This window comes from Phalacrocorax aristotelis, chromosome 26, assembly GCF_949628215.1.
Source record: "Phalacrocorax aristotelis chromosome 26, bGulAri2.1, whole genome shotgun sequence".
Classification (NCBI taxonomy): Eukaryota; Metazoa; Chordata; class Aves; order Suliformes; family Phalacrocoracidae; genus Phalacrocorax; species Phalacrocorax aristotelis.
In genome coordinates, this window is record NC_134301.1 from 1527176 (window position 1) to 1553582 (window position 26407).

At 59.3% G+C, this 26407-nt stretch overlaps 2 protein-coding genes across 6 annotated transcripts in view; one reads left to right on the forward strand and one right to left on the reverse strand.

Annotated features, from left to right (window-relative positions):
- The first annotated feature begins 2272 nt into the window (after positions 1–2272).
- On the forward strand, positions 2273–7116 carry TARBP2 (TARBP2 subunit of RISC loading complex). Its single transcript, XM_075075678.1, is given in 10 exon segments — positions 2273–2366; positions 2368–2458; positions 3291–3373; positions 3375–3397; positions 4031–4114; positions 4283–4355; positions 5114–5231; positions 5319–5446; positions 6276–6465; positions 6617–7116. Coding segments are annotated over 10 exon segments (1017 nt in total). The 5' UTR covers positions 2273–2297; the 3' UTR covers positions 6775–7116.
- Positions 7117–9439: 2323 nt separating this feature from the next.
- Positions 9440–26407, reverse strand: part of LOC142048760 (cyclic AMP-dependent transcription factor ATF-7) — a 70096-nt gene continuing 53128 nt past the window's right edge. For 3 of the 5 annotated variants that reach the window (XM_075075947.1, XM_075075948.1, XM_075075950.1), the window contains 7 exons: positions 26090–26256; positions 23367–23466; positions 22050–22163; positions 20767–20913; positions 19247–19444; positions 17833–17941; positions 9440–15151 (listed from right to left, as the gene is read on the reverse strand). In XM_075075947.1, coding sequence (XP_074932048.1) covers positions 14934–15151; positions 17833–17941; positions 19247–19444; positions 20767–20913; positions 22050–22163; positions 23367–23466; positions 26090–26256 — 1053 coding nt within the window. In that variant the 3' untranslated portion in view covers positions 9440–14933. The remainder of the gene's footprint in view (positions 15152–17832; positions 17942–19246; positions 19445–20766; positions 20914–22049; positions 22164–23366; positions 23467–26089; positions 26257–26407) is intronic. The other 2 variants (XM_075075949.1, XM_075075946.1) reach the window with 1 other exon arrangement.

The window sequence follows — 26407 nt, forward strand, 5'->3', positions numbered from 1 at the left end:
CCACTGCTCCCAGCCTGTCCCCAGTGTTCCCAGTCCAGGTGTCCCCGTCCCCACTGCTCCCAGTCTAGTCCCAGTGCCCCCAGTCTGCTCCCAGTGCAGACGTCCACTTGTCCCCATGGCCCCTTGTCCGACCCGTCACAGCCCACCCATCCCAGCCTGACCTCGTCACCGCTGGCCTGTCCCCACCACTGCCTGTCCGTCTGTCCCCCTCCCTGTCTGTCTGTCCCTTATCAGCCCCTGTCACACCCTGCTCACATCCCCACCAAACCCTCCCTGTCTCTCCCTGTCCGTCTGTCCCCATCAGACCCAGGCCGTCCCCACTGTCCCCACCCACCCCTCTCCCATCCCCTCTGTCCCTCTGTCCTTGTCCCTTGTCTGTCCATCCTTATCACCATCCATTGACCCCCCCCCCCTCCATCCAGAGGGGGAAACTGAGGCAGGGCCGCCCCCCCCGCTCCCGGCCTCCCGCGTCCTCCACCTTCCCAGCATTCCCAGCGCGGGGGGTGATGGGAAGTGTAGTCTGCCGGGGACCGGCACGGCCTCGCTGCCCCCCCGACGGACTACACTTCCCATCACCCCCCGCGGCGCCACGATCCCATCGTCCCCCGCGGGGCGGCGGGGGCGGAGCGAGCGCCCCCTGGCGGCGCGGGCGGCGCGGCGGCGGGGACGGGAGCGCGGCGGGGATGAGCGAGGAGGGGGCGGGCGGCGGGGCCAGGCGGAGCGGCGGCTTCCCAGGTACCGGACACCCCCCCACCCCAAATCCCACCCAACACCCCCCCCGTCCCCCTCAATCGAGGGGTACACCCCCGCACCGGTATAATCCCCCCCCAACCGGCGTTACCTGGGTCCTGGCGGAGGAGGGGGGGTTGAGGCCTACTCCAGCCCCCCCCCCGGGGCTGGCCCTCGGTCAGCGGGCTGTGGGACGGGGCTCCACGCTGCCTCTGTGGGTGTGGGGGGGCTCCAGCCCCGTCCCTGTGTCCCCATGTTCCCTCTGCCACCCCTCTGGTGGTCCCCACGCTGCATGGGGGCTCCAGCCCCGTCCCCCACACCGTGTGGTGATGCCACTCCTGTCCCCATGTCCCTGTGCCACTCGGCAGTGCCTCCCCTGTGGTGGGTCCCCACGCTGTGCCGTGGTCCTGTCCCTGTCCCCACGCCGTGTGGCAGTGCTATCCCTGTCCCCGTCTCTCCACGCTGCGCGGGGGCTCCAGCCCTGTCCCTGTGCCGTGAGGCGATGCTACTCCTGTCCCCATGTCCCTGTGCCACACGGCAGTGCCACCCCTGTCCCCATGTCCAGTGCTGTGTGGGGCTCCAGCCCTGTCCCTGTGTCCCCATGTCGCCTCTGCCACCCTCTGGTGGGTCCCCACGCTGCATGGGGCCTCTATCCCGTCCTTGTGTCCCCATGTCCCCTCTGCCACCCGTTTGGTGGGTCCCACGCTGCGTGGGGCTCCAGCCCTGTCCCCACACCGTGTAGCGATGCCACTCCTGTCCCCATGTCCCTGTGCCACATGGCAGTGCCACCCCTGTCCCATGTCCCAACGCTGTGTGGGGCTCCAGCCCTGTCCTGTGTCCCCATGTCCCCCTGTTGCACGACAGTGCCACCCCTCTGTGGGTCCCCACGATGTGTGGGGGCTCCGTCCCTGTCCCCACACCGTATGGCGACGCCACCCCTGTCCCCATATCCCTGTGCCACATGACAGTGCCACCTCTTGTGCCCGTGTCCCCACGCAGTGCAGTGGTTCCATCCCTGTCCCATGCCATGCGTGCCACCCCCATCCCCGTACCCTCATGCTGTCCTGTGTGCCCATACTACATGTCAGTGCCACCCCTTTCTCCGTGTCCCCGTGCGGTGTGGCAATGCCACCCCTCTCCCCATGCCACCCCTGTCCCCATGCTACATGTCACTGCCACCCATGTCCCACATCCCCACACTGTGTGGTGATGCCATCCCTTTCCCATGTCCCCACGCCATATGGCAGTGCCACCTCTATCCTCATGTCTGAATGCTACGTGACAGTGCCACGCTGTCCCCATGTCCCCACACCATGTCAGTGCCACACTGTCCCCATATCCCCATGCTACATGTCAGTGCCACTCTGTCCCTGTGTCCCCATGCTACATGTCAGTGCCACTCTGTCCCCCTGTCCTCACACCACGTCAGTGCCACGCTGTCCCCGTGTCCCCGTGCTACGTGTCGATGCAGCCTCTCCCACCGCCCCACTCCCCCCAGTCCGTACCCCCACGGGTCCCCTCTGACCCGTGCTCGGGCTGGTGACAGCCCTGTCCCCAGCCTGGAGCAGATGCTGGCCGCCAACCCCGGGAAGACGCCCATCAGCCTGCTGCAGGAATATGGCACTCGCATAGGCAAGAACCCCCGGCTACGACCTCCTGAAGGCCGAGGGACAAGCCCACCAGCCCAATTTCACCTTCCGTGTCACCGTTGGGGACATCAGCTGCACCGGTGGGTCCCTGACACCCTTTGTTTCCAGGCTGTCCCCCCCTCCTCACCCCGCGGCTTGGTGGGGTGAGGGGTGGGAACGGCCTGGAGAGGGTGACCTGGGGTGGATCTCGCTTCCCCAGGATGCCATGGGGGGACAGCTGGGAGACGGGGATTGTCCCCCAGGGTGGTGGGGATGTGTGCGGGGATCCCTAAAAATGGGTTGTGGTGGAGGATCCCCTGGCACCCCAAAAAAGTAGGGCCTGGCAGGGGGATTGCCCAAGATCCCAATGCTTGGGACACTCAGGGATCCCTTGAGACCCCCAAAAGTTGGGTCCTGGTGGGGGTCGCCTGGGTCTGTGGTGCCCAGACATCCCCTGGGACCCCAAAAATGTGGGTCCTGGGAGGGGATCACCCAGGATCCTGATGCCCGGGACTTGTGAGGATCCCTTGGCACCCCAAACAGCATGTTGGGGATCACCTGGGACCCTGATCCCTGGGGACACACAGGGATCCTCCTGGGGACCCTGACCACCCCAACCGTGACACAGGGATCCTGTGGGACCCCAAAAGTGGGTCATAGTGGGGGATCGACGAGGGACTTTAATGCCTGGGACAATCTGGGGGCCCCCTGGGACCCAAAAAAAAGTGGGTCCTGGTGAAGGATCACTGAGGACCCTGATGCCTGGGGACACGTGGGGACCCCTGGCACCCTGCTGCCGGGGTTGTGGCAGAGGGATACCCCAGGACCCCAACAGCGGGGCTGTGGCAGCTCTAGCTGCAGCCCATGGTCTGCGAGGAGTCTGGGGGGGCCCCGGGTGTCCCCCCACCCCCGCTCAGCTGGTGTCTCCCCCAGGGCAGGGGCCCAGCAAGAAGGCGGCAAAGCACAAAGCGGCGGAGGTGGCCCTGAAGCTGCTCAAAGGGGGGGACATGCTGGAACCCCGCCACCCCCGAGGAGCCCAGGTGAGGGGGGACAGGGTCCCCAGGGTGCTGGGGTTCAGGGTGGGGGTCAGGGGCACAGCAAAGAATAGGGTTGGAGGGAGCTGGGGAGGTGCTGGGTGCACAGGGGAGGGCACTGAGTGTATCCAGGAGGTACTGGAGTGGTCTGGAGTGCTCTGGCATGCTGAGGGGGGGTGGAGGGGGTGCCCAGGCTGTTTGGGGGTACCCAGGGGGTTGGGAGTACCCCAGGGGTGCTGGGCACCCAGGCCTGGTGGGTTTGGGGGATCTGTGGGTGGGTTGAGGACATCCAGGGGAGTTTGTGGGTACCCAGGGTGATCGGGGATTATGGGGGGCTTGGGCATCCCAAGGGATCTGGGGGGGTTTGGGGAGCTCAGCTGGGTTTGGGGGTGCCTTGGGGAGGGTTGAGGATACCCAGGTAGATCTGGGGGAGCCCAGGGTGGGTCTGGGGGTGGCTCAGGGAGGGCAGGGGTGTCTTAGGGGAGCCAAGAAAATTGGGGATGTCTGGGGAGGTTGGGAATGCCTGGGGGTCCCAAGGGAATTAGGGGTGCCTGGCAGAGTTTGGTGCGGCTGGGGGTGCTGGGGGTGAGGTTTGGGGGGTCTGGCTCGGGCGTTAACGTTTCACCTTTTATCCCCAAGCTCTCCTTTCCCCCCAGAGCCCCCGGCTGAGCTCAGCCCTGTGGCCGCCCCCCCTGCACCCACTGTACCCCCACCCTCGCCCAGGTAACGGAGTGGGGGGCACCCACGTGCTGTGGCTGGGCAGGGGGGACACCGAATCCCCCCCAAACCCTCGGCACCCCGATATACCTCCTTGCCTCCCCAACCCGGGGGTCCTGGCGTGGGGGTGCTCTGAGGTGCCCCCCTCACGCCATCCTTGTCTGCTCCACGCAGGGGCACCCCCCTGGAGATGAAGACGCCCGTGTCCCCCCCCCAGTCGGAGTGTAACCCCGTGGGGGCTCTGCAGGTGGGTGACACCATGGGCTGGGACAAACGGGGACATGCCCCCCCACCCCTGGCTCGGTGGCCGTCCGTTTTGGGGGTGATGAGCCTGTTTTGGGGATGGCCATCCCTATCCGGGGGGGGCCATGCCCCTTTAGGGGTGATCTTACCCATTCTGGGGGGGGTGGTGACCCTCGGGGGCTCCCTCTCCCCAGCTGGAGTGTGGGGACTCTTGCCCCTTCTGGGGACAGTTATCCCTGTTTTGGGGACAGGGGAACCATTTTTGGGGACAGTTATCCCCATTTCAAGGACCGTTATCGCCATTTTGGGGGACGATTATCCCCATTTGGGGAACAATTATCCCCATTTTGGGACTCTTATCCCTGGTTTGGGGACAGGGAACCCGCTTTGGGGACAGTTACCCCCATTTGGGGGATGATTATCCCCATTTTGGGGACAGTTATCCTGTTCCAGGGTTGGTTATCCCCATTTGGGGGACTGTTGTCCCTGTTTTGGGGACAGTTATCCCCGTTTTGGGGATATTTTATTCCCATTTTGTGGACGGTTTTCCCCATTTTGGGTACGGTTTTCCCATTTTGGGGTTGATGATCCCTATTTTGGGGGGCTGTGGACCCGTTTTATGGCTGGCCCTGTCCGTTTTGGGGATGGCAGTGCCCGTTTTGGGGATGGCAGCTCTTTTCTGAGGGCGGCTCTCCCCATTTCGGGGGGGTCTCCATGGTCCTACCCTCCCTGGACCCCCCTATTTGTGTCCCACCCCCCCAGGAGCTGGTGGTGCAGAAAGGCTGGCGCCTGCCCGAGTACACGGTGACACAGGAGTCGGGGCCGGCGCATCGCAAGGAGTTCACCATGACCTGCCGCGTGGAACGCTTCGTGGAGATCGGTACGGGGCCGGGGCACCCCTCGGGTGCAGGGCGGGACGCGACAGGGTGCCAGGCTCACCTCGGTGTCCCTTGTCCCCTCCCCGCAGGCAGTGGCACCTCCAAGAAGCTGGCGAAGCGCAACGCGGCCGCCAAGATGCTGGTGCGGATCCACAACGTCCCCATGGAGCCGCGGGAGGGCAGCGAGGCCGAGGTGGAGGAGGACCAGTTCTCCATGGTACCCCCAGGCCGGCGAGGGGTTAATGGGGGACATGGGCACCCCGAGGCCGTTGCAAGGGGTTAATGGGGGACACGGGCACCCTGAGGTCATCCTGGGGGGGTTAATGGGGGACACAAGCACCCTGAGGTCCCCTAAGGGGTTAAAGGGGGACACGGGCACCCCAAGGACACCCTAACGGGTCAACAGGGGGGACATGGGCACCCCAAAGTCACCCCGAGGGGTTAACGGGGGGACATGGGCACCCCAAGGGGTTAATGGGAGGGACGTGGCCACCCTGAGGGGACATGGTCACCTCTGTACCCCCTATTTCAGGGCTTAAGGACCCCAAATGATTAAAGTTGTGGGGGGCAGCAGGGCAGGAGGACACCCAAGGGTGACCTGGGGGGACCCTCTAGATTTGGGGTCCTTGGGTGTGGGTGGTCACCATGGAAAGGCCCTGAATTGGGGGGGGGTCCCCGCAGTCCCCAAGACCCCATGTCCCCTGGGGGGGATACTGCGTGGGCTCCCTGAGGCCCCTTGTCCCCAGGGTGGCCCCATGTAGGGTCCCTACAGTTCCTGAGCCCCTGTATCTCGAGGGTGTCCCTGTATGGGGGTCCTGGTGGTCCCCAAGCCTCCATGGGTGTCCCCATGGTGGGTCCCCGCAGTTCTTGAGCCCCCACATACCTATGTGGGAGCCCGGAGGGTCCCTGCGCCCCTGTGTCTCTTGGGTGTCCCTGCACGGGCCTCTGGGTGGTCCCTGAGCCCCCGTATCCCCATGGCGGGGTGCGGGTGGTCCCTGCATCCCCATGGGGGGTCGGGATGGTCCCCGAGCGCCCTGTCCCCGCAGGCGGGCCCCAGGCTGGAGGGACTGCGGGGCCGAGCACCCGGCTGCACCTGGGACTCCCTGCGCAACTCGGCGGGTGAGAAGATCGTGCAGCTGAGGAGTCACCCGCTGGCACCCATGGGTGCAGGGGCCTGCGCCCTCCTGCAGGAGCTCTCCGAGGAGCAGAGCTTCGCCATCAGCTACCTCGACATTGGTGAGCCCCCCGCCCCACGGGCATCCCCCCCCTCCTTCTGGGCATGCCCCCCCAAGCCCCATGGGTGCCCCAGCCTGGGCTCGGGGGTGTTGTGGTTGGTTTGGGGGGGTCTGGGGTGATGGTGGCCCATCCCCGTGTCCCCCCCACCCAGATGCGTTGAGCCTCAGCGGGCTGCACCAGTGCCTGGTGGAGCTGTCGACGCAGCCAGCCACGGTGTGCCACGGCGCAGCCCCCTCCCGCGACGGCGCCCGCTCCCAGGCTGCCCGCAACGCCCTCCAGTACCTCCGCATCATGGCGGGGGGCAAGTGAGCCCCCCCCACTGACACCGAGACGGACCCACGGACACTCCGACGGACCTACAGACGGACCCCTGGACTCACCGACTGACGCACGGACCTCTCACAGACGCCTGGACCCACTGGTGGACACCCAGACCCACCCACGGACACCTAGACAGCCAGCCAGCCCAACTGTCACACTCTATGGGTGCCCAGACCAGCTGACAGACAGACGGACAGACACACGGCCCCCCAGGTGGAGCCCGGACAGACCTCAGGACCCGGGGGTTCCCTCCGTCCCGGCCCCCCAGGGGCGAGGAGGGTCCCTGGGCGCCAACCAGCCCCCGGGAATAAAGCTGGGGGGGTTTGTAAACTCCCCGCGTTGGTGTCTTTTTGGGGGGGGCTGGGGGGTGGGGGGGGCAGTTGGGGGGTGTTGGGGGGCAGAAAGGAGGCAGGTGCCCCCCATCCCCTCCTGTCCCCCAGGGGCAAAACCAGAGCGAGCATTCAGGGGTGGGTGGCACCAGTTTATTGGGTGACGGATGGACCCACGGACAGACGAACTCACAGACAGACTCAAGGACAGACTCACAGACGGCTTGCGGGACATCCAGCTCCCGGGATGGACGGACAGCAGGACAGATGGATGCTCAGCGGCGGCGGCCGAAGCGCTGCGGTGTCGCCATGGTCCAAAACGGGGCGGCTGGAGGGTCCCAGCTGCGGGGGCTGAGCTGGGGCTGGGCCCCCCCCGGCAGCCCCCGCCCGAACCTGCCACGGGGACACGGCACCACTGAGACCCACCCAGGGGGGATGGGGGGATGCGGACGGATGGACGGACAGACAGGGGCGGGTGGATGGGGATGAAGGGATGAGGATGTGCAGGCGTGGTTGGATGGGGACGGGCAGACACAGGCAGGTGGGGACAGAAGGGTGGGAGAGGATGGACAAACGGACAGGGACAAGCAGGATGGGGACAGATGGGGATGGGTGACTGGGGACGGACAGACGGAAGGGGACAGACTCAGTGCCATGGGCAGGCGGAGAGGCAAGGACGGATAGACGTAAGGGTGGATGGGACAGATGGCAACGGACTTGAGGAACATGGACAGATGGGGACAGACAGACAGACACCAGCAGGGACCCCCCCGCCCCATCCTGGCACTGGCCAGGCCACCCACTGGGTGTCCCCGAAACACCCCCGGCTCCTTCCCCACCCCCCGGGTCCCCGCCGGTGTCCCCAAACACCCGGGTCTCTCCCTGGTCCCGACGGCCCCGCAGCGCCCAGGCCCTCCCCGCACCCCGGGGAACCCCCGCACCCCGGGGACCCCGCAGGTCCCGCTCACCTCTGCGGCTGGAGGAGGGAGCCCGGGCTGCGGCCGGGGCGCCGCAGGGAGCGGAGCAGCGCGCCCCAGGGCGGCGGCGGCGAAGGGGGGCGGCCCCGGGGGCGGGCGGCAGCGGCGGCGCGGCGGCCTGTGGCGGGGTCGGACGGAGCAGGGGAGGGGTGTCACGGCAGCCCCGGGCCCGGGGGGGGCGCCCCCCCTCACCCTCCCCCGAAACCGAAAAGCCCGTGTCCGTCAGCCCCCCGACCCCCGCCCCGGGCGCATCCCGCTCCCCCCACCCGACGGCGCGGCGCGGGCCGGGGGCTCACCGGGGCCGGGCCGGGGGCCGGGGTCGGGGGCCCCGGGGCAGCAGCGGGCGGCGCGCAGGGTCCCCGCCAAGCAGCAGCAGCAGCAGCGGCAGCCGCCCCGCCATCGCCCCCCCGCTGCCCGCCACCCGCCGCCGCCCTCTTATAGCCGGGCCGGGCCGGGCCGGGGCGCCGGGGGGGGTCCCGGGGGGAGCGAGAGATTGCGGGGATCAATCCTGGCCCCGCCGCCGCCGGGCGCCGCTAATGAAACCCATTTACCAACCGCGACAACCGCTCCCGGGGACGGACGGACGGACGGGGCGGCCCCGCACCCCCTCCCCCCCCCCACCTTCCCGCCCGGGACCCTCAACCGGGGGCTGCCCGCACCGCCGGAGCGAGACAACCACACCGCCCTGCCTCCCCCCCCCCTCCCCGGAGGCACCTCGGTCCTGGACCGGGACTCCCCGAAACCAGAACCCCTGCCCCGCATCGGAACCCCCCCCCAAGCCCCCACCCCCGGAGCAGGACCCGGAGACACGGACCCCTGCCCCCGCCCCCGCCGTCCCCGGGCCCCCCGTCCCGCCCCGGGACCCCCCCGTCCCGTCCCGCCCCCCCCGGCCGTGGCCGCTGCGCCGCCACCCCGCGGCCACGCCGCGCTCCTGCAGCCCCGACGGGGCGGACGCGGCTCCGCCGCTCCCCGGTACCCGCCCCCCCGATACCGCCCCCCCGACCTCCCCCGCGGGTCTCACCCACTCCCTCCGACCCAAAACCAGCTGAAATCACCCCAGCCACTCGGCCCGAGGGTGCCCCGGGCCACGGCGGCGTGTCCCCCCCCCCCAAAAGCCGGCTCACCCACTGTGTCACCCAGGTGGGTTCCAGCCCGCCGGGTGTCACCCAGCTGCTGGTTGAGGGTTGTCACTCCCCCACCCCCCCCCACCCAGTGACAACCCCATCGTGTGTGTCCCCCCCAGGCAGGTGACAGCCAAGGGTGTCCCTTGGACAGGTGACACCGGGGTTGTCCCCAGCCTCGTGGCTCCGGGACCCCCCCCCGAAGCAGAGGGCGGCAGCCACCAGCTCCTGGGTAATATTTTAATGTTATATTTGCAGCATAAATAAAAGGCACATTACATGTTTGGTACGACGCGGCCGAGGGCGGGGGGGGTGGCTGGGACGTGTGTGTGTGTCCCCGCGTCCCCCCCACCGTGTCCCCGGGCCCCCGCGGGTGGGGGGGGGTGTGTGTGGGAGGGGGCTGTGAGGACCCGCTCACAGAAGCCCGTGCGGAGGGCGGGGGGGGGTGGGGGTGGGGGTGTGTCCCTCGGGGCCCCGGGGGGGGCCGCGGCAAGGGGTTACAGCTAGAAAAAAAAACAAAAGAAAACAACAAAAAAAACCCATTTCGTTGCGTAAGGAGCTGCGCATCCGTTCAGGAAGTTGATATATGTCTATATAGGTCTGTATATACTCATAGATATGTAATTTTTTTATAGATACTACACCCTCGTGGTTACGCTTTTCGGGGGATTTCCTTTTTCTTGGCTTCTTCCGTTATTGATCGTCAAAGCTCGTCGTAAAAAGCAGCTGGGGTGGGGTGGGGGTGGGGGAAACGGGGTCCTGCAGCCCCGGGGACCGTCGGGGTCCCTCTGTCACCTCCTGGGCTTGTTTCAGGGCCGAAAGAGCATCACCGCTGCCGGAGCCCGAGTGCACACGAAACCGGGGGGCGGGAGGAAACCAAACAGAAACGGGTCCGCCAGACCAAAAAATGACACATTTCCTGGTTGAGCCATCGAAATCCGGAACCGAGGAGCCAGTCTGGGGGGGAAAAGGCAGCACTGAACCCCGACAATCCCTTATCTCCGCCGGAGGGTGAGCTCCCCTCCATCACGAGCCCTCCCGGGTTCGGCTGCGCCGGGACGTGGTTTTCAGCCATTTGTTTCCATTTGACGTTAAAGCGAAGGCGAAGCGATAAAACCCCCAGACTCCCAACAGCCGATGCCGCCGTTCGGGCTCTCCCCGACTCGATCACGACCCTTAAACCCTGCCAGGCTTTTCCACGTTCCTGCGAGGAGCCCCACTATCGCTCTTCCCCCCTCTCCCACCATCAATTAGGCCACGGCGGCGGGAAGGAGCTCGCCGGCAACGCGGCTACCGCAGAGACGGGGTCTGGGGGACGGCGCGGGAGGAGCCACAGGGCTGACACCGGCACCAAGCGGGGTGTCGGTTAAGGCACCGCGGCAGGAGGGCTGGCAGAGGGAGGTGCAGGCGCCCGGCGAGCGGAGCCGGCTGCCGTGCCCCGGCAGCCTCTGAAAAACAGGAGAAATCATCCTAGAGCAGAAATTGGGGTGGGTTTTTTTTTGCCTCACCCGAAGATGCCCACAAAGTCTTCAAGCAAGAGTTGAACCAGCATGGGAAGGAGAAGAAAAAAGCCACTGCTTTCACCCTCCCGGCTCCTGGGGGGAGCCCTGCATCACCGACCTGCCCCAAAGTCCATCTTCCCAACCGAAAAACAACGACCCAAACCAAAGCACGTCCTCTACAGCCACTGCTGCACCGGCCTGGAGAAGAAACCGCCTCCAGGAGAGGCTCTGAGGGAGGAGGAGATGACGTGGGGCAGAAACCCAGTGGCCACTCGGCTCTTCAGAGCTGTTAGAAGCGCTCAGAAGGGATTTCCAGGCCTCGGAGCCCATTGGCTCCCCGGGAGCAGCACAGGCAGCTTGGCTCTGGGAGAGGAGACCACACCGACCCCGGCTTTTTATTACCCGGGAGCCCGACGTGTCCACGCCTGGCTGCTCCATCGGCACGGAGCTGCTAGAAATAGCGCTGGTGAAAAACGTGCTCTCCAGGCACCCTCCTCTCCGGAGAGCCTGGGGAGAGTCACCTCTTACAAACCAAACCTGTCCCTCCCGCTGGAAAAGCGACAGCCACCCCGGGACCGAGACGTTCAGCTCCTTCTGAGGTTTAAGACCGACTCGGCATTGTCTCTGCCGGGGAGGACGAGCCTCACCCATCTGCCCCAAAGCGGCATTTATGGCTTGGGACGTCCATCCATCGCACCGGGATGGCGTCGGAGAATTCCCCCCATTGCCCCAGGAAGACGTGGCCGCTGAGGGTCATGCTGGGAGTTTTGGCTACCTTCCCCATCGTGGGCTCAGCCTGCCCGGGCTGGGAGGATTCCTGCTTCCCTCCCCGCAAGCAGGGACGCTGTGGGCAAGAGAAACTGGGACCTGAGCCCTGCTCCGGGACCTGCTTTTGCAGCAGCGGTGCAGGTGTTGAACACTGCTGGCGGGGTAAAACGCACCCGAAGGGGACCCGGGAAAGCTGCAACCCTGTTGATTAAAAACAAAACAACGCTAAGGTATGGTCAAACACTTGTTCCCTGATTATTGCTGCCCACGTTTGGAGCTTTCCGACCGCGTTTTCATGGGTTTGCACATTTTTCAAGACACTAAGCGCGCGCAGGAGGAGGGGCGCTGACATGGGGAGATGCTGGAGTGCAAGCGCCGACGGCATCCCGAGCACCGAGGCACGGCGGGATGGGGAGAACCCCCCCGACTCGTCACCGGCGAGGTCTGAGCTACCTGATGGTGCTACAAGGTTTCAAGGGTGGGAGCGGTCAGGGCAGGGAAAGCCCTGTCGTGGGACGCAGGTGAGTCGCGGGCAGGCTGGGCCATCTCGGCTCTCCCACCATGCAAAATTGGCTCACTTTTAGTCACTGAAGTTAAAAATAAGAGCTCGGGGAAGCTGCTGCGTTCGATGCGAGCACCGCCGCGTGCCTCACTGCCCTGGATTTGTAGCCTCGCCACTGTCACCCTTCGGTCTCTCCTTCCAACCCCACCAGCAACGCCACCGGCTGCTCCTCGCCTCTGCCTCACCCACCAGACCCTGACGCCACCAAGTAAACAAGGAACCAGCAGCGGGATCAGCCCAGAGCTCAATTCCTCCTTCCCTCTCCTTTCCACAAACACTTTTCCTCGACAGACAGGGTGTTTCTGCAAGAGCCGAACGCTCGGTGAGCCTAGGAGGAGCTGGTGAGCCGCCGTCGGCGCCGCTGGACACGCAACCGCTCGCTCCTCGTACGCTGTCCTGGCTCCGAGCACCACGCGCCAAGGGACAGGGACCCAACAAAGCAAATGTTCACAACACATTTTTGTCATTCCTGCTCTTCCCGGACGAAGAAAGAAAGAGAGAGACTTGTTTCAAAGCCCCCTGAAGCAAACCCAGCAGATCTGAAGACCAGAACAAATCCCTTTGCTGCAAGACGGGTCATTTTTACACCTTTTTGGGCCATGTGAAGGAGCGCGGGGTTTTCTGCCGTTCCCTCTCCACAACCTGCATCCAGTAGTGGCTCCAAGATAGGAAGCAGAGCTGGGCTGGATCTTGTACCTCCTGCAAACCCTCTGCCTGAGATCCTGGCCCCCCAAAAAAGGTCCTGATCCCCTGCTGTGCCTCACCTGGATGAACCCCTTTTTGTCCAGGTCAGACAGCTTTAAGATGTGCCAAACCCCCACCATGTCCTCTCCTCCCAGCTCGCTCTTGCGACTGAAACACATACCGTGTCTGGAGAGTAAAAACTGACACATCTTTCCACACACAGACCCTGCAGAAAGGGCTTTACAGCAACAAAAGGTGGGTCTGGGGGGGCTACGCAGGATCCGAACCAGAAGCGCAAACTGCCGGGGCCAGAACTGACCCTGGTTACGCACAAGATGATGCTCGAGATGAGCAAGAGAAACCGGGAGAGCACGAGAGCTGCACCGCGCCGAGACAAACCCAACCCAGCAAACGCCGCGGCCGACACTGCCAAGAAGTCGAGGAAAACCTGAAAGGGAGGGGAAGGGGGGAGAAGACAGATCCCGTCGATAGGAAAACCAAACCGCTGAACTTCCCTGTCCGTAACGGGACACGGTTCCTTGCTCAGACTTTGCTTTGGGTTTTGCTGTCCCTGGAAACCTTCCAAGTCTGGATAAGCCAAACAAAATCACTTTGACAAACAAACTTGGCTCAAAAGTGGCGAGTGCAACCTGAGGTGGGCGAGAGCTCAGGTGAGGAGGGAACTCCCGAGACGGAGAGGAAGACCAAGGGCTGACGCAGCGCCACGGGCTTCAACAAGGTTCCTTGCAAGAGTCCGAAGGCACACAGCACCCCTTCCCGTTTCCAAACTAGCAACTCCAGCCGCCTGCCCTGGGGCCAGTGGCGGCCTCAGGAAGCACGCACAGACACACAGGCGTGCTACGCCTGCCCAGCAAGAAAGCGGACCCGATTCCAAGCGTCCTTCAACATTTAGGCTGGGCTTTTAACCTGCCCTAAGAAACTGGAAGCTCTGTGAATCCTTTGTTTGCTCTGGCTGGAAGCAACGGATGCTCCATCACCGAGAGTGGAAGATAATCATGAAGAAGAGGTAAAAGACTGGGCAAACAGAAACCCCACTTTGTGCTCCCTCCCCTTGGAACAGGCAATTAATTCGTGATTTAAGGCCACCGTTATTAAGGTCATCGAGGTTATGTGTAAAGGAGATGATCCTTGGAAATGGAGGGATTTGTTTGCTAAGGTGTACAGTGGATTTGGGAGCAGATGATGAATTCTGGGACTCACATTATTGCTGGGCTGGGCTCATCCTTTCGTGTACCTCCCAGAGCGCCTTCGCACCGGTCCCAGCCGACGCACATCAGCACCAATTTACTGTAAGGAAGACTGAGAGCGGCCCCTCCGCTGCTAGACCGGCCGGTGCCTTTTCTCCAGCACCCACAGCGTCCCGTTACGAGAGCAGTGCGTGACCGTCTGCAGCTCTCGGCGTGGCACAAGCGACCAGGAACACGCGCGTGTCCCCCGCCCCGGGCCCTGTGTCTCCCTCTCCCAGTCGTTGGGCACGAACCAATTTACAGCGATTACACTCCCAGCGTGTCCAAAATCTGTCGCTGGCGTCTCGGGAGTTAGCGCGTGACGAGACTAACCTCGATCCCTTTAACCTCAGAGCTCAAGGAGGCTTCTTGTGCGAAGGTGCAATGTTTCAGGTAGCTAGAGCGGGGAGGGGAGCAGATGCCTGGAAGCAGCATGCTGTTAAAAATAAAATACATTGACAGCACGACTAAATGTCACAGCCTCCCAAGAGCTACGTTCTCCTTTGCTGAGAGTGGAGGAGGAGGGGGTGGGGGGGCCCTGGAAGAGTGAAAGCGCCAAGGGGATCCACCGAGCATGGAGGTTTAGTGTTAATGTAACCGATACCTGAAAGCGAACCTTTCAAGGTGCTTCTCAAAGTGAGGCTCTGTCTGTTCGGATGACTCTGCGAGTTGACGGATCGTCAACCGAAGGATCGAGAAAAGTGCTCGATCTGCGGCCGTCCTGCGGGGACGGGCGATGGCAGGGCAGCGGTTGGGGGCCAGGATCTGTACAGGCTATGCGGTGTAAGAAGCGCCATAGCTGCCCTTAACTCACTTGAAAAAAACGGGGGGTGGGGGGGGAAATAAAGAAAAAACCAAAATCCTTATCGGCCCCCACTCTTCAGGGACTTGGTTCGGGTCAGTCTCTCCGGCTGCGAGTTCGCGGTGAGCTCCGTGTCACACGCACAGGCTGCGACATCATCTGCCAGCAGACTGCGACTGTGGAGCCATGATGACGTGTGACGGTATCGGCATGCTCAGTTCTGTCCTTTGGCTCGCCATCTGAGTGAGCACCGACGTGGCAACCGCTTCTGCCGCCGAGCGGACGCTGAGCCCGTTGGGGGAGGCCGTCACGGAGCTGTGCTGGATGACGGGAGCAGGGGAGCCGGTGGGCTCAGAGCTCTCCTTTGGGCTTTCTGCTCAATCAGAGAAGGGGATGGGGGGAAAAAATGAAGAAAACAAGGTTAGAGGGAGGCTGTGCGTGTTGCTGCCGGTGTTAGCAGCGAGGCGGTGGGATGGGAGGCTGCCTCTGCCTCGGAGGGTGTGCGGAAATTAGCCAGGTATTTACTTAACGCTCACCTTTCCAGCCAAAGCAGCCTGGAGCGGAGAGGCTGATCCCTACAGGAACCCCAGCTCCCCCACCAAGCTGATCCCCAGCCTCAAGCAGCTGTTTGGCAAAAGCAAGTGAGGACTGGAAATAAAACCGATTAGAGTCGGGACGTAACGACCCACCGGGTCCGGCTGGCCCCGTCCCTCGGAGAAACACCGCTGAATCTCACTGAATTCGCGCCAGGAAGGCATAAAGCGCAGGCTTCGCACCGGGGACGGCAGACCCAGCGTAACCTTTAGCGTAATAAATCTGTTTCCTCATTATAACAAATGAACTTTCCTACATGTTGTTTCCTGGCGTGGTACTTGGTTCAAGGCCATTTAGCCCAGAGACTGAGCAGTTCCTTCAGAGTCCTTACCATCTGTTGGGTGAGCACACAGGAAAGCGTGCAATAGAAAACCTTCTGCAAAGGCAGGGTTTTGGGCCATTTTTAATATAAATTACCTGGTTTGCTCTTTATTGTTCTCTAGAACATTAAAATCAATTAGAGCCCATTACAAACTGTTTGCTTGCTCGATTTCTTTCGGTAACTTGAAGCAATATGATTGAAGGGATGGGAGGCAAACAAAGGCAGAGACCTTCTTCCGTGCTCTTTTCCGAGCGACGCAGACTGGTTTCCAAAACTTTGGATTCTCTCCCACAAACAGCCCACTGCGCCCAGGCAGAGCTTCTAGCGCAGAGGATAATTTGTGACCTATCAAATGCCAAGGCGAGAGCAATCAGACCTCTCTCTTTGGGGGTATACACTCATTATCTACAGATGTCAGGAGGAAATTCCCTCCTGTGCACTTGGCTAGATGAATTACGGGTGAGATGCGGTCACCTTCCTTTAAAAGAGCAAAATAATGGCATGAGCTGGGATACTTCTTCCACATCAAGAGGGTAAACCCCATGACACCAGGGAGGGGGGGAAGAAAAAATCAGAGAAGAGGTTTACAACCTTACCAGGGACCGGCAAATATACTTTAGGGCTCAGTTTTCTGAATATCGTACCCCTTTCCCCACATGGGTTTTACCTTCCCTTGTGAAAGCTTGGCTTGGCCTTCGCCAGCGTATTGAAAGACGCGGCTAGCGCAGCAGATTTGAACACTGACTTGGCGGCGAGAGAGAAGGTCGAGGGGAGCAATGTAATAGCTTGGCATCCCAAAAAGGAGATTTACAAGGTATTACAAATAAAACAACCCAACTGTACATGAGGCAGCTGTAATTCCGTCGAGGGAATCTGGCATTTTTGTTTAAGGACCTGCTTAGTCACAAATCTCAATAATAAAAAGGCAGGCTGGGGCGGGGGGGGCACGGGGAGGGAGGTGTGAATTTCATTTTTATTATTCAGATGTGTGATGAATTCCTATTATTGGAGTAGACAGACTGTGAGGAATAATAATAGGAACTGTAAACTTTGGAAGTTAACAGGAAAAATCATGTCGCCTCTCTGCATTATACACAGAGCGAACACCTGTCTGCAAGGGCTGGGGGACAGCGAGGATTTTCACGACCACATTATTCAAGCTCCGAGTCATTGTAATGAGTGAAAATAAACTGCCCGTGCCAGGCCCTGTACGGCACGTATCTGTGCCTCAGCACGCAGGCGAAGAGCGTTTCAGAGGCCTGGGAGGTGGGAAGCGGGAGGCAATCGGGAAGGACGGTGCCTGCTTTCCTGGCTTTTGTTTTCTCCCCTCTCCTTTTCCAATCTCCATCCATCCCTGCCTCTCGTCCCGTTAATCTAGGCAACGCTAGGGGACTCCAGCATCCTCCCAAAGTCTTTGCACAAATACCACAGCGTGGAATTGTTATTGCAGAGATGACATAAGAATCCAGACATAATGTTTAGCTCCCGGGTTGATTATAATGAAATAGGCAGCATTAAAAAAAAAAAAGGAAAGAAACTAAAGAAGATTAAAAAAAGAGGCCTTCATGGTCCCAAACCCGAGCCAATTTGATGTGAATTGCAGAGAATGAGATATAGAGCCCCATGATGTCATTTATAGAGTCTGGCCTTTTCTGACTCTGGCTTCGCTTTCAGAGCAGCAATAGTTTTTAACTTCAAAGAGAATATCAAGTGCTTGGCACACGGCCTGGGAGCGGGTGGAGAGGCGCTGGCCCGCACTCCAGGGAGGAGCGGAGCTATGGAGCTCTGTCAAATATTCCCCGCTACAGAGACGCAGAGGGAGATGCATCACCTCCTTCCCGCGGCGCTTTCGCACTGCGGTTGGCCTCACTGCCCGCTTGCAAGATCTTAGAAAGCAGGTTAAAGTGCCAATTTGCAGTGCAAATTTGCGGGTCCGGCCAGAGTGATCCTCCTCCCTGCGGAGGCCGTATCAGTAGAAGACACGGGATCAAGGCCTGTCCTGTCCTGCTGGGTGCAGTTGCTGGGGGGGAGGGAGGAGAGTCTAAGATAAAGACTCCTTTTCTTTTATATCTTACGCAGGTTTCATCTGCTTAGACCTACTTAAAGGGTAGTAAGGACCAGCAAAAGTCATCACTCACCGAGATAGCCCTGTGTTTTCTTCTGTAGTGCAGTGACGGGGCAGTCCTTGTGAGCCAGCAGGAGCTGTTTAAGCTGAGCAACTTCGTTCCTCAGTAGCGTAACTTCATTCTGAGATTGAAAAAACAAACGTGCACGTATGCATCACTCACGCTCTCGACAGCAGCCTCTAGCAACGGCAGGACGTTAATTTATGTGCCCTGCAAACTTACAATTCGTTGTCTAGTTTGAGATGCCTCTGGCCCAAGAACACCAAACAACGTCTCTGGGGTTGGGGAATTTCGTGTGCAAGACACGGACTGCAGCATTTCCCTCCAGCAGCCCCCACCGCTGGCTGGAAAGCCCCTCGCTATGGTTAGTCACCTAATTCTGGACCTAGATTTGTCTGAGCCCTCCTGCTAATGCCAACTGCTTGAGTCAGACACTCCGGCGTGCTGTTGCCTCCCAAGGAGAAGCAAACGGAGCGAGAAGCTGAGTGTACAAGCAGCTCAGCCCACGCCAGGCTGTGGGGAATGTCAGCTCCTCCGAGCACTCCGTACCTCTGTCAGCTGCTGTAAACCAGGTCTGCTGCCCTGAAAACTTTGTGCAGTATATTATTCCTTTATTGAAATGTTTGGAGAAAACAGCTGAAACGCAGTCAATTGTGTTTAAAATTGCCTGAGGAAACAGTTTCTGTAATTATCTCAGGAAGAGAACAAAAATACCATGATCGGTGCTATTGAAAAAATCCCACCACAGGAGTCACCACCCAGCAGCGAAAGAAAAAAAGCCCAGAATGGACACAAGTTCTGTCTCTGCAGACCCTCTGGCCGATGCCAAAAGCATTAACAAGTGGGTTAACGGCAATGGAAGAGAAGTCTGTATTTTCAGATGTGCTGTGCTTCTGCTAGGCATGCTGTGGGTGCTGCCAGCGAGCCAGGGAAACCCAGTCCTTCAGAAAAATCAGTATGGCTGCGGGCCGCGGCTGCAGAGCCGCCGTGCTCACCCCTACGCCAGGTCCACCATGCAGGGAAGGGAACTGGGACTGCTTCTGCTGACCCCGTGCCAGCAGAGAGCTCTGCTTCGCGCAGGGGAGGTTTCCACTCTGCAAATACAGCTGCTTCCTGGGGCCTCTGCGCTCTGCTCCTGAGGCTGGGATTGCTCCTTGAGCTACTGCCTTGAGCAGAGGCAGAACCCTTTCGAGGGGGACAGGGAGAGAAACAAGAGCACTGAGGTGCTCTTCCCCCATGGCCTGCTCAAGGCAGAGGGTGAGGATGGAAGGCAGGGAGTGAAATCTAGGCAGAGGCAGCAATCCTGCTCCAGACAGCAGCAACCAAATGCATGTTGCCTCTGCAGCACGGGGAAGATGTTCCCTCCGGAGCGATGGTCCTAACGCTGGCAAAGGGCTGTGCTCAGCCTCCACGGTTACATACTCACGCTCAGCTGGATGTTCTGGGTCGTGAGCTCCTCGGCTTTCTTTTCCAAGGAGGACACCCAGAGCTTGCGTTTCTGACGGCAGCGGGACGCCGCGGCCCGGTTCCGCTCCAGGAACCGCTGCCGACGCTCGTCCGGGTCTTCGTCAACCGTGCGTCTCCGTCGCCCGCCGGTGCTGGGGGTGGGCTGGGCAGGGGAAACCTGGAGATGGGGCAGGTGAAAGAGAGATACTGAAAAGAAGCTCTGGTGCAGGCAGGCACACCGGCGTAACCGAGGCTTGGCAGAGGAGCTGCCAGCCCTTGTGGCTGAGGCACAAAGGGATTTGCTTTTGCAGAGCAGCCAGAGCTGCACGCCGCGGGGATGGACCGAGGGCGGCCCTGGCTGCCGCGGGGGAGCTGGGGATAAAGTCCCTTTCACGGGCGTTTCTGGCAGCCCTTCCTCAGCGGAGTCTGAAGTGCCCTGCAAACTTAAGGTGTGAATCCACATGGACTCTCAGAGATCCCGAACCTGGTGAACGTGTGAATGTCAGGGGAATTAGTTAAATCCCAAACTCCTACTGTCAGCTAATGGCATGTAGCTGACAGCAGAAGTTTCCTCCCCTCCGTGACGAGGAGCTAATGTGGTAAATGACCACGGGCAGCGCAGAGAAAACAGCCTTCCTTTTAATTTCACTTAAGAGACTTTAAAAAGCACTTCACACTGCAATGACTTAGGAGATTCCCACACAGCCAGCGACCAGTATCAGCTGTCGGAGGGTAACTTCCAGCTGCAGGGCTACGAGCGCTTGATCCCGCTCTGAGGCGCGTAACCGCGCACGGTCAAAGCGTCGTCTCCGTTTGGGTTCAGTGACTCACTCGCGGAGCACAAATTACAGTTTTTGAGTGGGTCATTTGCTTTAAAAATTAATTTGGGTTAAGTTTTCCCTGAATGTCTTCAGCTGAACAGGCTCTCAGAGGCAACGGGTACAAAAAGATTTCGTAATGCTGTACATTTTCTGGTTTTATTTCAGGAGAACAAAGGAAAAGTCAGCGAGGGCAAACAGTCCTGCAGACACAGCCTTGCCAGCGCTTCTGCGAGGGCTCTGTAATTACACCGCCACAATTGGGGAGTGCAGTTACACTTCGGTACTCGCTGTCAGGCAGCATATGGATATTAAACTTTTGGAAGCCTATCTAACTGACGGAGCAGGTGGTGATCCTGATGGAAGGCTGGCATTTGGTTAGCTGGCAGGAGCCAGTGGAGTTGATTGCCTAAGAGGGGAGCATTTAACCCCAGTAATTGAGCAGGGAGAAGAGAGCAAAATATTCTTTCGGAACTCCAGACCTTGTCAAGCAAATTAACATGTTGCTGAAGTTTTCTGCCTGGTGGTGGTTGAGAACGTTAGTGCTGAAGTGGCACTGAAAAAACAAGGTTCTTAACCCATTCTGCAAACCAGGAAGCTGCAAGATTTTCCTCCCCTTTCACTGAAGCCCAGAAACCCGCAGCACCTCCAGCCCAGCCTCACGGGCTAAGCAGCGGCAAACCTGTGGCTGAGCTGGGGAAGGGGCGTCAGGGTGCTGGACAAGTATCTGACTCTGCTCTGGACGTGCGGTCACCATCGTGCTGGCTGAGCCCACCACCAGATTGCTCCCATTCAGTGAGGAAGATGCCGTCAAGCTGGCCTTCAGCCGCTGTTGAGGGAGAAAAAGGGACGTCAGTGGACCTGTTCTCCATGCTGTTAAGGCTTTAACCAGCTCCTCTATCATCCAAGAAGCCAGGCCACGGGGGAATGGGCTCTTCAGGGACTGCGGCTGATTCAAATCCAACCGAAAGCCATCACCATCTGGCCTACCCAAAGACAGACAGTGGCTTCCAACTTAGGCTCAAGCGGACAGGTGTCCGCGTCCCAGAATTGCTACTGCAACTGGCACCGATACGCTCCCCAGCTGGCAGGCTCTGCAGAAAGACCACGGACTGAACAGCCTGCGGAGCCCAACCATCCTAGAGCACCCACAGAGGGGTCCTTCTGGGGTGGAGAAGGATCTACGTGTGATCAACACCATGCCTTGCAAGTTCCTTCTCTGGGCAGCCAGACACAGGCCAGCGGGGCAGGATGGCTGTTTCATGCCTCAAGGTTTAAGATCTCTCAGCTCACTTGTAGCTCTGGTCTGCCCATGAGCCCTGCAGACACCCAAACAGGGCGCAACACGGGCAGTGACAACGCACCCGCAAGGGCGAGCAGCACCGCTCTAAGAGGTGGGTTTGCAAACGCCTCCACCCCGTCTCAGCCAAAAAAAGAGGGGGTTTCGCTGTTTTTTGTTCGCAAGCTTAGGTTTGCTTCCTGCCCCTCTGCCTGCAACCTAGTTTTGAGCCACGAAGAACCAGGAGAGGAAAATTCTTTTGTACACTTTTAGAGAGGTCTACATGAAAACCATTACAAGGATCCTTAGATTACAGCACAACATCTCTTCTGTTGGCTCTGCCTTTCTCAAGCCCACCTCCAACCCATCTGTTACCTTGGAACTAGAAGCACCAGCTTTACAAAACAGCCGTGTTTAGGATGGGGCTGAGGTTTGTCTTGACAATAGCATGCCTGCTCTGCCTGCCAGAGCCGCAGCGCTGATTAGTCTAATATTCCTGGTGGCATTTGTAACACCTGCTCTCGGTGCGGGGAGGCACAGCGCAGGATTTTGGGGAAGCAGCAGCTCTTTGCGAAGGCTGCAGGGAAAAAGCCTCCAGACGGAGCCTCTTCTGGAGGAGCTAGCGAAGAATTAGGGACAACACCGTGGACGTGACACCCTCCCCGGCATGTATTTGGACCCTTTACCATTTTGGTTTCGGAGTGCACTGGAAGTCCTGATGGTGAAATGGATCCGCTGCTGTTGATGGGTGGCCCAGGAATACCGGGAATGTTCGGCACCATGGACATTGGCCGAGCCAGCTATCGGGGAGGAAGCAACGCATGGGTTTTGGAAGCTGAGGTGCTTTCGCAAGCGCGCTCCGCGAAGCAGCTCTGTAATAATTCCCGACCAAGCACATTTATAAATCTTGACAAACGTTTAACTACTGCCATCAATAATGTCTGCTGTCACTGAAGGCCAGCAGCCACTCCTTTGGTGGCCACGGTGACTGTTTCGGAATCACCCAGCCATACCAGCCTAGCGCTGAGGACAGGGAGGAGGGCAGCCCTAAAGCCTCCCTCCCTCCCAGAGGGATTTTCCCCACCAGTTCAGCAGAGCAGATGGAGAGGGAGGGCATGAGATCCCTTCTGGTTCTATGCCCAGCTCTGTTGCACAACTGCCGCAACACCAAGGGTAAGTCCTCCTGAACACGGAGAGGTTTCTCCCTCACCGAAGAGGGGGAAACCCAGAATTTGTGCTTGCATTTATAAGCCACTCAGGTATGCTGTTGCAAAGCACTACCAACGCAAGTTGTATTTCAAAAGATCAGGAAGGTGCGAAGATATTTCCGTGCCCACAAGCTACGCTGAGCTGCCTGCGGCCTGCCTACTTTGACGTCAATGTTCCTGTTACCTGAGGCAGAAGGTTTTGGCCATTACTCACTCAAAACCCAAAAGACACGCCCAGCAGGACAGACAGGATTCACACAGGCTGCTCGGTCGGAAGCTGAAGCGCTCGGAAGATGTACAAGCCACCCACCAGGCAAATCTGCTCGTGAGTTCTGCACCACGGAAAATTATCCGTATGCAAAAAGCACAACCCGCAAGGCTGATATTCCAACAGCTCTTTAGCACACTGGTGAGGTTAGGGTGGCTTTTCCTGGACTGCAAAGACCAACATGTTCTCTGCAAGCTCGAATGGTTTCAATTGAGGCACGCTGTTCCAAATGGAAGCAGCTAATCAGGGATCCTACAGTTCCCAGCCCTGGATCAATGGCATGAGCCATCTGTCCAGGCAAGGCTTTGTTTTTTTCCAGACTTATTGCCCTCTAGTGTGATCGACACGTTATTACTACCTTGCCAAAGCTGGGCCCCCTCCTCCTCCTCCTCTTCCAGTCATATCTTGCACAGAGGGGGAGATACATTTTAATTTTTTACAAAATGGAAGTGTCTGCATATATTTGGCAGGGGAAAAACACTGTCCCCTCCTCTGCCGTGCCGAGCTGTGTTGGAAGTTTCTCTCACCGATATAACAGAAGGCATCTGTACGGGAGGGCCTGGGAGGACGGGCATAGTCTGTCCGTTTGCAAGCTGCACGACAAGTGGAAGGGAACCTGTGGGAGACCTGGAGAAAGAACAGTTCAAGTTCTCATGAATTATTTCAAGTTTATGCGGTCCCAGCAGCCCCTTGAGCTCAAGGGCAGAAGCACGAATTAATTCTGGTTAGTGGATTTGGGCTCATTTTCCCATTTCTGAAGGGGATGTTCCAAACGGGTGGGTGCAAAGCCCAGCTGAGCACGGCCTAAGGTAACTCAGCCTCCCACACGCTCAGTGCACGGCAGCCAGCGTGGGCCAACGTCACGCCGAAGCGACCCAAGCTGCCGCTCCTCGCCCGGGGATGGCAGCGATGCTGATGGCCAGCGTTACGGTGTGCCCTGGTTAACTCCTGGGTGTACAGCGGCTGGCCAAAACACCACGGCTGCCGAAGCCCCGAGGCACGACGCCCACCTGAACGGACACAAAAGGACATCCGGGGGTTGCTGCAAATCCTCCTCGGGGAGATTCAAAGTGCCCGCCCAGGCTGAGCCTGGCTCCAGGCAGATGGGGGATCTGGGCAGCTGGGGGATCTGGGCAGCTGCTCCTGCCTACCAGTAACTCCTTGGCCTGTCAGCCATGTCTGCTGGGCTCCCGCGAGAGGGTTCGCAAGGATTTAGCTCTCCATTAACAAGCGCTTCTGACTCTGACTCCAGAGAAAACCTCCTAAATATGGAGTCGATGCAGGGCTGGCTCATGCCTGCCCAGACAATGGCTCTGGGAGACGGGAATGGCCCCATTCACTGCAGGCTGGGGGAGGAGGCGATCAAGGCAGAGCCTAATTGTGACAAATTAAAAATACCAAGAACTTTTTCCATTGTGGATCACTTTGCAGCATTTCTGCGAGGCGGCATTTCTGCGTGCGGTGACAAACAGGCACACAGGCCCCTGCCTCCATTTTAGAGTGTCACGAACCTCACCATGCTCCGGCTCTAACCCTCCAGACTCAGCCTTTCTAGGAGAGCAGAGGAAAAGCTGGAGCTGATCCGTTCTGGCCGATGGGGAGAGGAAGGAAACCGTCTCTGCCAGCAAGGGCTGATCTCCTGCTCCTCCTCAGCTCGTGACAGCGCAGCAGGGAGCCGAATGGAGGCAGAGACGAGCCGGGAAGAGAAGAGCAGAGCTGCTGGGAGCCTGACTTTGGGGGAGGGAGAAAAAAAATCTGCTGCTGCCTCCTCTGCCAAGCCCAGGGACAACGCTGGGCTGCCTGGGATCCTCGGAGGAAGCCGCACTGGCATGGAGTAATGGCAGGGTGGGGAGAAGCAGGGGATGAGGGTCAGAGGGGGGAGTTCATCGTGCCAATAACTCAGGCTGGAATTTTTAAGACTGCCTTGGGAACGCGAATGCTCGACTCTCATTCATTTCTATTGGGCATCCCAAATCCTCCAGGCTGCTTTGAAAATCCCAGCCTAACAAGCCAAGTTACAGGGAGGTCACAGCCTCCCCTCCATCTCTGTCACGCTGACAACCCCACCACATCTGCAGCGGCCCTAACACAGGGACCCTCGTTAAAGCTGCAGCCCAACCTTTCCGTAGAGCGCGTTCTACACCCTAGGAGGGATCTACCCCCGGGGGCTGCAGAGGGCACATAACAGCGTATTGAAGCCTGGCTTACTCCAGTTCTGATTTTTCATGCCTTGGAGCATGAAGGGACTCGGTTCCAAACAGCCCCGCAAGTCTCTGCGTGTGTGGGGCTCCAGAAGGACTATAATGCCCTTTCAAAACCCCAGGACAATCACTTAACCCCTTAATGCCTCAAGACAGGCTTTAAAACTTTCCGTCAGGAAGTCTGGATTGATGGTGCCAGAGGGTCAAAGCAAAAACACACACAAAAATATGAACTGACAGCCGAAAAGAATGGCCTGGTTAATGTAAGGAGCCAGCCTCAAACAAGGGTAATTAGAAAGAGGCCAGGATCACAGCAAAAAAGAAGCATCCTGACACCAAAGAATAGAAGTGGGGCTAAATATACGTCTCCTGAGGGCTCATTGTAATGCGTTTCCTGCATCCTTCAGGCTCCTTCCTTTTATGTGCAGGGCCAGAGCTACCTAACAGCGTGGCAGGCTCATAACCGCCGCAGCGAGTGCTCTGGAGCCTCCGATCCAGATTGTTAAAGGGGCAAAAAGGAGCAGGTCATTAGATCTGCTGAAACAAACAGCTCCCGAGGCAGAAGCTGACCATGAAAGAGGCCAGCAGGTTGCAGAAGAGGTTACACTTCAGAGGCAACAGCTGTCTAAGAAAATCCCAAAGCCATTAAAGATCCAGACAATTTCCTACCGTCGGTTTAGCTGAGCTCTCTCCACCGCATCAGGCTGCAAAAGCAACTTGGGAGTCCCCAGTCAGGCCACGCTCCCATCGTAGACAGCGAGTGTCATGTCAGTGTGTTTGGGGATTGGGTTTAATTTCTCCCCGCGGTGAGTTTTGCCTCGTTTCGTTACACTACGACAATTAGTTCCTGCTTTCTGCACTTACACCCCATTCTGCTTTTGTAGACAGTGCTGCAACGAGGCCCTTATGCCCAAGCAGCCGCAGCCGGAATCGCGGCACCTCAGTTGTTCTGACAATCAAGGAACTTATTTAGGTACCTAATTACTGCCCAGGAAGCCTGACGGTATTGGAGAAAAACCTCAGCGCATGTGTTCCTCCTCCGCACTTACCCGAGCTGTCTGTTGGAAGGGGGAGCCTGGGTAATGACAGAGGTTGGGGAAGGCAGCGTAGGGTGGAGCGGGTCATAACCCAAGTGTAGTGGCAGCGAGCCTGGACGCACGATGGTTGGAGTAGGCGTAGAAATGATTACAGGCTTGGAGGTGATCTCCTGAAGAGGCTCAACAGACAAAAGGAGACACGCTGTTACTTACTAGCTTCATAATCACCTGGCTGTCTCTTCCTTCTGACGGCTTAAAAGCAATTTAGTGAAAATTAAGGCACCTTCACCACCGAAACTGAGGCACAGAGGGGAGCGACTTACCCAAAGC